Below are 12151 nucleotides of genomic sequence, written 5' to 3' on the forward strand. Positions count from 1 at the left end.
TCTGAATGAAAACTGAATATAGCACTCTTAAATCACCAAACAATTACTTATGATTGGTTTTTGAGCCCATTTGCAGGCAGTCACCAATAGTATTCCTCCAGGACAGAGGAAGTAAAAATTGTCACTGCTTGTGTTATCCCTGCTCTGTGGACAAAGAGACTTCGGTCTACAATGTTTTAAGAGCAGTAAATATAACAGAAATTACATTTAAAGGCAAAGTCATAATCACCATGTCGTTGCTGCAGTATGAAGGCAGGTTGTGGAGGCTTGGTGGACAGCATCCTAAAATGAGTTTGTTACACTAATTATTAACAATAATAAAATTGAAACTGTATAAACTTATTTTTCACATGAAATTGAATTTACTACAGGCTTGAACTGAAGTGGTCTCGAATCGAGTTCTCCCAGTCTGAGTATGTGGTGTGTGAAGATGTAGGGACACTTTCATTGCCAATCACTAGAGAGGGCTATGCGATGGATTCTTCTTTCATTGGAATCAAGGTAAATGCTAATCTTGGCTGTCTCACAATTCAAGAGAATGTTTTCAATTCAGTGCAATTTGTTATCTTAATACAAAACTAATGTGACAACCAATTGGCATTTGCTTCAACATACATTTGAAATGAGCTTCATAATTGCTTGACAAAAGACACACATTAGACACCTTCATGAAAGGAATTTAAATTAGAAGCTGTTACTATATGAAAATGTACACTGCCTTCACATTCTTACAGAAATTGCATGGAGAATGCAGACATCAATAGTGTGTGTCTTCCTCTAGTGGATAATGAGTGTAATTGCAGGTTATCATTAATAAGGGAAATCATATCCACAAATGTGACTTTCCATCTTGACTTCAGAGATCTTACTTCAACTCAATCTGCTTACTCTTAATGTGATTTTCACAGAGCTCGTGTGCAGTCCTTAAACACATTACAGGTGTGGCTGTATGTATTGTAGATGGACAGAGAACATAGAGCTCTTGTTTGTTAATCTTATTGTGTTGCTATTTTATTATTCAGGTCAATGAGATCTCTGCTTCTGAGGGGAAGGATTTTACTATCAGCCCCTCCAGCTTGATCCAGTTTGATCCTGGTACGTTACTAATGTGTTTCCCTTTCGTTTCAAGAGTAAATTTGTCCATTGCAGGACTGGATCTGGGAGGCAAAGTCAGCAGTCTCTCTCCTTGGGCACCCGCTGAGCTCAAAGTGGACTCCTACAGGGCTGGCCTTTGTTTTTCAGAGTCAAGAGGCTTAGCAGTGGGATTGCTGTTTAGATGTTCATTCAACTATTTTTCCTTCAAATGTCATGCAAATCTAAAAAAAAAGTATTTGAATTTTAAGATAAGTTGCTGCTACAATCTAGCAGATTCTCTCACGATGAACACAGCAAGTGCTGGCAGATGACAATTACAGTAACCTCCAGTCTTTACAGGTAGTGCTGGAATGATGTGGCTGAGAGTCAAAGATGTGTTTTTCTTTCATTCCCAGGGGTTTCAGCCAGGACTTGGAACATAGGGATTACAAGTGACAGACTGGAAGAAGCTGAGGAGGTGTTTGAGGTGGTTCTCAACTCCCCTGTTAACACTGTGCTGGGAAGCAAGACAAAATTAGTGGTGAAAATCATTGACTCAAAGAAAGGTATGAATTGGATGCGAAGGCACCCATCCCTGACTGTGAACTAGCTTGGACTGCAAACGTCTGTGCACAGTATAGAGGACAATGGGGTTTGTATGCAGTTGATCAAAACAGTGGTCGATCTTAATACCACCACATTTTTATCATGTAGTTCTACATAGTGTAATTAGTTTCCATTATGAACTCTATTTTAACACTTTATTTTTGCCAGCACAATACAGCCATCTTTATTTAGGGGAAAAAAATAAATAAATCGAAATGTATTTTAATTTGGAAGTATCGCATCTCCAATGTGTTTTTTGGAGCTGGGTTGTAGGGTAACAATAAAATCAGTATGTGAATGCGTGTTGAACCTTATTCTGAACCAAGCGGATCTTATTTTTTGCACACAGGTCAGTGTAGTAACAGTAGAAACACTGGCCAGGTCCCAGCTATCCCTCAACTAAGAGGTCAGCTAACCCCAGTCTCTGCTGAGTATCCTCCCCCCAGCCATGGTGTAATTCAGGTGGAAAAAATCCCACTTACCCCTGTGGAGGGCACTGGGTGGACAAGAGGCGACATACCACAGGAATACGAACCACCTCCACCAAGGAAAAGACTCAGGGTCATCGGAAATGGGAAAACGGTAAGCAACTGGCAACAATTTTGATGGCATTAAGAATAATGTATGTGATTTTTCAAAAGCGTTTTGGGTGACTGCAAACGGTGACAAATCCTACTGTATTTCAAGGTGAGATGTTCTTGTATAAAGAAAGGGTCAAAATCAATACAACGATTGTGTTTCTTAGGTAAGCATGGGGAGGGGAGATATTGAGAGTGAATGGGAAAATGGTCAAGATATTAATGAAGCTGTAGAAGCTTGCATATTTCTACAATTTTCGATGGACTGTGAGGAAACCAGAATGTACAGGTTTTATGTCATTTTATCAACCATAACTCACGGCTTTTAAGAAGAATTGTAAAACCTGTAATATAGCATTCAAACAAATGCATTATTTAAGCCTACATCTAATTCCACCAACTATTACTAATTAAATGTCATGGATTGTGTTGTTTGTGGGTGAAAATTGCTAAAAACAAAACAATTTTTGAGAAAATCAGGATTTTGGAGTACAATATTGGTAAAGGCCATACTGTAACATTTAAATTTTAAAAAAGTTAGATTTACTAAACTTACACCTGGAAATGATTACAAATGTTTTCTTTGCCTCCATTATTTAGCATCTTACTTAAGTACTCATTTCTTTCTAACAGGTCCGTCCTTCATATGCTGCACAAAATGGGACAGATGCAGTGTTTACAGTAAGTTAATTTCTTTGGTAACACTATTTTTTTACATTATTCATGCTCTTGGCTAAAGGTTCATTCTAATTACTACTAAGTTTTCCATGCCCTGTCTGAGGGCATTATTGTCTTTTGAAAAAGTGCAAAAAAACCCAAAATACATTACAGTGTACAATACAAAACCATATTGAAATTAGATCAGGGCTCTACATGATTAACTACTAAAACATTAATCTGCAGATGTTTTAACACTCATAAGGTAACCTGGGGTCCATTCAGACCTCACAGTGCTTTAGTATCAGTTATCATGTGGATCTGGCAACTTGATTTTTGTTTCCTTTTAGGTAGTTGTTAGGCACCCATCCTGTTACACTATGTAAAGGATCATTCTAGTCCAGGTAGCCTGGTTGAATTTCCCAAATTGTTTTAGGTTTGGGGTCCATAAGGACCCCAGGCGTAGTGTATCAGCGGGTCCGACCTTCTCGTGTGAATATCTCAGGCACCGTAATAGCTAGCTTCCTGGTTTGAAAGTATGGAATTAGAGCTTTCCAGTGGTGTATCGTATGTCCTGAACAGACGTTCCTAAGCGAAATCAAAAGCAAACCGAATCTGAGGCTTGAGTCATTTGATGTAAGTCGTCTCCTAAGTTTCGTTTGTTACCTATTACTCGGTTGCTTCAACAGATAGCAGCATGCCGGTTTCAATGTCATTTAAAAGTGCAGACTTTGCGCTTTCCACCGATGTCAGGCATGACCGTATGCGTACATTCTACCACCCCCTCATTCAGTGCTCCAGTACTGTGACGGGCAGCAAATCGGTAGGTGTGTTCAAGTGCCTGTAACTCAAAAACAGGAAGAGCTAGGAACAGAGTAAACGACAGCACGCAGAATACAGTGGGGCCTTCACTTGCTAGGAGACAGCTGTGGGCATTGGGGGTCTTATCCATTTTGCATAGCATGAACAAAACAGTATACCAAACGATGACTAGACGTAAAGGAAAAGCTAAATAGTGTTCATATACACATTTTCATTCATTCATTTACTCCAGTTGTTAGTTATATGTTGTTTTATTGCTGGGGTCTGGTTGGACCCCAAGTTACCAGGAAGTCAGGATTAAATACAAAAAAAAGTTAAAAAATCAAATCAAATCAAAAATTTAAATAGAAGATACTTTTCTTGCTTTGGCCAGGTGCTTTGACATCTTTATTCACACATCTTACTGTTTCCAGATTGTGCTCATTCCTGCAACAGTGTTCTGGTGCTCTGATTGAAATGTGTACATTGTTGAGGAAACAATAAACATTGTTGCAGGAGATTTGTACATATATCTCAAGGCACATTCTGTAATGTACTTGCAACCAAGATCATTTCTGCTACCCCCAGGTAATCTTTCCGCTGTTACCATCAAGTAACTATTCCTGTATTTTTGTCTTGTCTCGCTTGATTCACTGTCATCATTCTAACTGTTTTGTTCTCCCTTGAACGGGTTTTCCTCTTTGAATTCAGTACCATGGGATCATGTCACTCAGAGTGGAGGATGATACCTCTACATCTAGCTCTGGTAAAAAAGCCAAGGTACTGGTGACCAGGAGAGGGCAGCAGAGGCATCCTGTTGGTTCTCCTCGATCAACTGAGCTCCTCCATGCTGACAGAGCAGCTGCCCACTCCACAAAACAGGTACTGAAACACAACAAGTCATTTTAAGCACAAATTAAACTACAAAATCCACTCCTATACTTTTTATTACTTCTTTATTGCAAACTCGTATAATTGCCATGCCTTACTAAATCCTGTATGGCAATGGTCTTGTACTAAGGGACAGTGGTCACACAATGCAGCTACACTGGTATGAGACTTTGTTAGACTGGTACCACAGAGGTAGTCTTTTCATGTTTTGACAGACAAATGTTATCACAATAGTACAAATACACATATCAAGTGTAGTTACTTATGATTGGTGGTGTATCAAGAATGGTTAAAACTGAAAGCCATCTGATGAGATCAGAAATGTATTACTGATTACACACTGGAATACAGTTAAGCTGATATTGGTTCTCTTTGTAGGATGACTACAGCAGATCCTTTCCCAAGCCCTGCACACCTGACCTGAAAGGCCTTCTTCATTTTGACCAGAGTGCCCAAAAACTATTTGATTGTGATGGGATTTCTTGGAAACCATGGAAGCCAACCAATGATGTAATTACCTTTCTGCTTTAAATGATTTGCCTTCTTGTTGCAGTATATTATATTTGCTGCTGCCAGTTTCCAATGCACCCTTAAAGCATGCTTTATAAACAGCTGGACAGATTATTCAATTAAGACGATCAGTTTAAACTGATGGGATTGTTTTTAGTTTAAAAATACAGGGTAGTTCATTCTAGTGACTTTCCTATAAAGAAATTGACTATTTTATTTCAGGACATCAGTGCTAATAAATGTCCTCCTGGATGGACCTACCATGGAACCCATTGCTACTACATCAGCACTGACCACAAATCAACATGGAATTCAGCTGCAAGGGCTTGCAAAGAAATGTAAGGGCAGCATTGTATTGATCATGCAAATACTATATCCTTCTGAAAAGCTGTTATACTCTTGGTTTGTTGCATGATTGTGTATTGTGTTACTCCTGCTCGGGGTGTATATTTCCAGCAACAGAGATGCAATAGGCACTGTTTTTAAGGTATGTGTGGACAACCAGTCATTCAGTTCATGAGAGTATCAGACTTAGGGCCATGGTGCCCTACGTATTCTGACTAGTGATTGTTTGGTTAATAGAGGTTTTACATACCTTCAAAACTGCTTATCAAATTGTGTTGAAACAGTGTATCACAGGGATAGTTTGTCTGATTTTGATCAATCTTTGCATGGATATTTGCTGCAATAAGTTATTGAACATTTATTATTTATGTGGCTGGAGGAGAATCTTTATTTTTTATTGTTTATTTTTGGACAGACATCGTGGCAATCTGGTTAGTGTTCTCTCAAAACCTGACATGATGTGGCTGTGGGACTTCAGCGGAAGGAAGCCATTTTGGATTGGTATGGATTTTAGACAATGGAGTGTAATATACAGTAGTGTGTAATAGATACTGTGTCAGTAAATTGTAATAGATATTGTGTCAATCACAACATTATTATGAAGCCAGAATATTTTTTTTCTGCAAAATGCTTTGTCATGAATTACACAAGAATTCTTGTAGGCTCTCACAAGCTTATGATTTAAAATTCATGCGATCCCATCTATAATTAAATTTTGTACTGTTAAGGAGGACTGGTATTTGCTGCCAATTTTAGCATTTTATCAGCAGAAAAATGACTAGCATAAGCAGTGACAAAGTGAGCCACTTTTGAACCCAGATATCCAGTGGTAATCAACTAGTTCATTAAAGGAATACTTTATATCTTCAGCATTTAGCTAATATTTCATTTCTTACCTGTTTAATACCCTATTTTGCATGTGCTGTATCAGTCTATATTGCTGCGTTTGATGAGATCATCAGGGTTATAGCAAGTGTCCTTTTTCAACAAATTGTAATGAATAGCTGCAGTGAAGAACATTTAGAAATGACCATTAGGAGTGTGCAGCTGTATTATATTCCCAAGTGACAACACTGAGACAGTACAGTCGGCGCTGCTTTATCGGGACTCCTTGGGAGAAGGAAAAATATCCTGAATAAGCAGTTATCCCAATTAAACGAGAGGCAGTTGAGACCTTTTGTTGCCTCGTTTTATTGTTTCTTAATGAACGGAAAAAGAATGAAATCACATCACATTATGATTACATGTTAAACACATCATTTAAAATACAAGTTTTTTTTTTTTTATTCCGAAACAAAATTAATCGCTGTTTTTTTATTTCTACATGAAATGAAAAAGAATGAAATCACATCTTTTCACAAGGCGAGGCAGCTGCGATGTTGACACGCCAACTTTTGTTGCAACGGCAGCCTGAGAAGCCACAGGAGAGGCACAGTGGTTTAGGCAAGTCACACCGTAATCACGTACTCACTGCACCGTGCTACGCGACCTGTCTTGTCTGAAAATCGATCAGCTTTTGAAAATACTATATCCCAATTAAACAACACAAATAGCATAGGGAAGAACCATCTGCCAGAGCTGACCCATTTAAGCACATTATCCCCATTAGGCGGCGATGACTGTATATGGAAAATCTCTCATTAAAAATGAGAGATTTTAACTACCTCACTTCAGAAACTGCTCTTGAAAGTTGTTGAAAAAGGACATTTTTGCTGGAAACATTTGTAAAATATCTTACAATATGGTATAAGCTGAAAACAAACCCAACAGATAATGACAGAGAACACACTGCATCATCTAAACCATAAAATGTATATTTTTACAAGTGGTTTGTGACTGAACTATAAGAGATTTTATAACCATCTACCAAAACATAATAAAGACTGTTATTGATAATTATTTGAATGAATACAATCTCCAGCAGTTGGCACCAGTAAAATTAGTTGTCGGTAATATCAAGAATGAATGCTTTCACATTTCCCGCAGGCCTGAATGACAGAGTGAAGGCAGGGAAGTGGGAGTGGCTTGGTGGAGAGCCAGTGTCCTTCACGAACTGGAGGAAAGGACCCCCACGGGCATCAAGGAAGGCCGCAAAGAACTGTGTGTTAGCTTGGAGAAGAGGGAAGTGGCAAGAGAAAGATTGCAAGAAAGGAAAAAGCCATAACTACATCTGCTATGTGAAAACATAAATGAGGAAGCCTGACCGTCTGTGGGACACAAAAAGGACATTAAGAATACAATTCAGGGATCTAGTATAAAACAGCGGCCTGAAGGTTTGTTAATAAAACAGGCACCCCTTTAAGTTAGGGGGCTATCTGTGATTATTGTAATAAACTGTATGACACTTTGAACAGGGTTACTAATTCCATAACCAAAGAAGAACCTTTTTTAGGTCTGTGTATAGCAGTACCCAGAAGTGTCCAGTGTCATCCTTTAGAAAAAGGAAATGGGTTTATACTTTAAATAAAAGACCCAAACTATTTATGTAGCCATGGTCTACTTGGTTAAAGGTAACTAGAATATTTTGTTAAATTAAAAACTGTTACTTGTATATATTTTATTCTACTTGTATTTATTTTTAATCAAGCACACAATGCTAAAAGACGAGCTTTGTGTAACTAGTGTGTTTGTTAAACTACATTTTACATGGTGGTGATTCTGGTGCCTTTGACATTCATAAATGTTTTAACACTGTGACAAGAGTGACTGTCCAGTACTGCTTTATGTTTTGTGATTGGAAAGTAGTAAAACATCTACAATAGTAGAAAGTCTAAAATACTTTGCAGGCCGCATTTGTGATGTACTAACTAAAAGTTTTTTTTTTGTGTGTGTCAAACATAATCATGTTATTTAACACAAGAAATACCAGGGTGGTTACTATAGACCATTTGTCTTTTATACAGGTTTCACAATATATTATAAAGGTATGTTTGTAATTGAATTAAGTTGTAATGCTTGGTATCAAAGGGCCATGAACCTCTCGTATCCCATACAACTGGTTCTGAACAGACACCATTTCACTGTGGACAAATCTCTTTGGCAACTTACCATGGTACTTTTGCCAAATCATCCTTTTTGATTGGAAATTTACATTTTCATTGTTCCATAGGCTTGATATTATACACACGGTATACAAGGATGCATAATGTCAGCAAAACATAAAAAAAAAATAGTGTGATGTCTGACTTGCAGATTAACTGCAGACACTGCATGGCTCAATACATAATAACACACAATCTCAAAGTGAGGATGACTCACGAACACGAGTAGCAAAGTCACAAATTTCTCATGGAATGCCATTCTCATACGTGTCACAAGACATTACACTTGTGACCTAAACCAGATAGCTCATGAAGATGTGCTTTTGATCTATGAATAAAAACTAAAATAATAGCGCTTTTGTGCCATTGTTAACATGCCTATACTTGCTGCCTGGCTAATGTTACTTGGACCCAATAGAAATGAAATGTGTACAGTATCTCAACAATACTGTCCTATAGAACCAGGTATTCCCAGAGCAATTTTTTGTCTAAATGTATATTGCCTTTTCATTTTTCTCTATTTCAGATTGAAACTGAACATGGTGCTAAATTAAACTAATTACATTTTCATCAGGTTTTGCCAAAGATAATGTGTCCAGTTCACTAAGCTTTAGCTTCAGTGCAAAATTTGTCAGTGTAGCAAAATGAAAAGGTTCATTTGTAATTTGTTTAATCAAATGTGGTAAACTTAACTCTGCAGCAAAACTACTATGTTGGCTTACTTTCTATTCTATTTGTCCATTTATCAAAGTTCTATGTTACTTTTATATTACAGTTATGTATAAATATGCACTGTATTAATGTTTAAGAATGTAATCGAAATGTAATTAAACCAAAAATATTTTAATGTGTGTTAATATTGTTTTTATATACATTTTTGTTACTAGTTTCTGGTGTTTTATGTAGTTTGTAAAACAGTCAAGGGGACAGTCACTCATGAATTTGATTACATGTGTAAGCGCACGATAACCCCCGATTAGATTAGAGAGAGACAACCTAACTTTAATCATGCAATATGTATATGTAGTTGTACTTAAGGACCAGGCTTTCTGTGTATTTAATCTCCATTATATTTTTTATCAAATAATGGGTTTACAGTCTTCCTGTCAGTTTATTCCATATATTCTTGCCTGATTGATATGGGGCTCAGATATGCTCTGCAGAGTGTAAAGAAGACTCAATACTGACTGTTGAGTCATGACATTTTATGACATGAGGTTTTGGTTAACGCCACAGTCTCCTTTTAAAATTGGTTAGGACATTTACATTTAAGGTACAGTAGTTTCAGCTTTCTCTTTTGCACTAAACAAAGACACAACAGAATTATTTGCTGGGTTACAATAGTTTTGTCTGTATTATCACCACCCAAACTGAAGCAGCCCCCCCCAAAATAAATAAATAAATAAATACATACATCGGTTTATTTAAATTTTATAAAAAGTGTGAATTTCTGTTTGTTTTATTTTTTCATTTATAACACCATGTTTGTGTGTATTTGACAATGGAATTTGTTCTAAATTATAACACAGTATACTGACTATCGATGTTCTTGACCTTTTAATTAGTATGCTACAACAAAGAAACCACTTATCCATTTGCTTCAGGCTAGCAATTAATGCCTTTAGCTTAATAAATTAATTAATCCTGCTGTTAAATAGGAACTGCTTCAGTAACAGCTTATTGGCTGATGTAACTAGGATCTGCATCTGCACAGTAAACACAACATGGAAATGCAGCATTTAAAATCAGTGTTAAAGAGCTTTGATGTTCCCCCAAGGAACTAAAGTCTCACTTTATTTAGAAGTGTTTTCAGTGTCTATAAACTTTCTCAAAGCACAAAGTAATTTGAAACAGGAGCATAACCTCCAACCCCCCCTTTAAAAAGCACTGAGAAAAACTTTATGAATAACAATCCTTATTGAATGTCTTAAAAAGAAAGCTTTAAAGAAACAGACAAACAATGTGAGTTACAACCAACTAAACAAACAACTGATGGTGATCACTGATGGTTGTGGACATTTTATACAGTGCTAGCATTACATAATTATATCCAATCTTAGTTTTGTACCTTTTAAAAGCCGCTATAAATGGCAGTGTCTTTATTACATTGCATTAACAAAAGATGTACCAACAATAAGCCTGTTTTCTGGTTTAAAAAAAGAAAAAAACATTGTTTCAAACCTTAACAATAAATACAACTTGATATTTGTAAATGGTGTTGTTACTTGCTTTTTTGGTTTTGACAGTGTGCAGCAAAGCATTAGAAATTGCTTTTAAAAAGTATTGGGCCGTATTTTTACGTACATTTTCGTTTGTAGGCCAGATAGGCAAGAGCATGAAAATAGTCAAATATTTCCACATCTAGACAGAGTAACGACCGTCTCCTACATTAACGCTGCATTACAATGCGCCTTGCCCAATATGTATTGCCATGACTTTTATATTTGCTGTATGATATGATTTCATAAACTTATGAAGTGCTAAACAGAAATATTATTAGAAATAAGCTGGTTATTTTTCTTAGGATTGGAAAATGCAAGCGTCAGGAATACACAGATATAATACTATGTAACACAATTTTTGTTCCTGGGTAGTAAGTGTTATTTCCTAATTGCTTATGCCTCAAAAGTATAGAAAATGGCTATTATTCCCCACAAACTTTGCTTTTGTGACCAGGACAGTGATATTTCAAAATATCACTATTTCCAATGGGAAAATGGGCAAATGTGTGTCTTTCGTTCACATAAAGTCAGAAAAAAACAACATATGAATCCAAATTAACATGTATTTATACTAAAGTAATACAAAGATGGCTACAAAAGATTTAGAAATCTAAATCTTTAAATGAAACTGATTATGTCAAAATCCACACTGGATTATATATAATATAATATATATATCATAAAAACACAAACTATCCCTAAATTTTCAAAGCACTAAAACCACATTGACAATATTAAAGCACGTCTAACTACCAACGCAAATATTGTATTTATGACAAGGAGCTCCGAATGGTAGTTTTCTTTGAAGATGTTAATTTAGGAAATACACATCGACGAGTCTCAGACATCACAATAAACATATTGCTTTCCATTGCTCTCTATGGGGACAGCCACTTCAAATGATGGGGTTTCTGACTAATAGCACTGATGTGACATCTGAGTTGAATTAGCGCGTACTTTATCATAATTAAAATGTCTAGCAAGTTTGTTTGTGAAGTTTGGCAGGCTAAGCCCCCCCCACCCCACCCCACCCCACTGACAGCAGCCAGATACCCTGACTGAAGGTTCACTTTCATACCCGACTTGCTACAGCTAAGTTGACCAGTCAACAGGACAACAACGACAGAGTCATGCAAAGAAACGTGTCTGATGCTGCTTCGTTTGCTGGTGCTCAGCGTCCTAACCAGAACAATAAGTCATGGGTGGACCTTACGCAACCACCACAGGCGGAATATAACTGCCTCGGATATTGAAAACCGACTGCGGCAGGTTAGGTCTGCTGGTGTGACTGCAATGGATTTGACCGACATGAGCATTAACGAAGACTTAGAGTTAAAACTGAAACAAGCGATCGAAACAGTCATGAACCAAACACAGAACAACAATAACGAAGACAGCAGGCACACTTTCGCCAGGATCCCCTTAT

General features: G+C 37.0%; 1 protein-coding gene across 1 annotated transcript in view; it reads left to right on the forward strand.

Annotated features, from left to right (window-relative positions):
* Nucleotides 1-11136, forward strand: part of LOC121321695 (FRAS1-related extracellular matrix protein 1-like) — a 58376-nt gene extending 47240 nt beyond the window's left edge. The window contains exons 28-37 of the mRNA XM_041260713.1: nucleotides 372-501; nucleotides 1023-1095; nucleotides 1491-1640; nucleotides 2030-2262; nucleotides 2892-2939; nucleotides 4428-4598; nucleotides 4986-5117; nucleotides 5340-5455; nucleotides 5878-5963; nucleotides 7449-11136. Coding sequence (XP_041116647.1) covers nucleotides 372-501; nucleotides 1023-1095; nucleotides 1491-1640; nucleotides 2030-2262; nucleotides 2892-2939; nucleotides 4428-4598; nucleotides 4986-5117; nucleotides 5340-5455; nucleotides 5878-5963; nucleotides 7449-7651 — 1342 coding nt within the window. The 3' untranslated portion in view covers nucleotides 7652-11136. The remainder of the gene's footprint in view (nucleotides 1-371; nucleotides 502-1022; nucleotides 1096-1490; nucleotides 1641-2029; nucleotides 2263-2891; nucleotides 2940-4427; nucleotides 4599-4985; nucleotides 5118-5339; nucleotides 5456-5877; nucleotides 5964-7448) is intronic.
* The last annotated feature ends 1015 nt before the right edge of the window (nucleotides 11137-12151 follow it).

The sequence above is a fragment of the Polyodon spathula genome, chromosome 1 (genome assembly GCF_017654505.1).
Source record: "Polyodon spathula isolate WHYD16114869_AA chromosome 1, ASM1765450v1, whole genome shotgun sequence".
In the NCBI taxonomy this organism is placed as follows: domain Eukaryota; kingdom Metazoa; phylum Chordata; class Actinopteri; order Acipenseriformes; family Polyodontidae; genus Polyodon; species Polyodon spathula.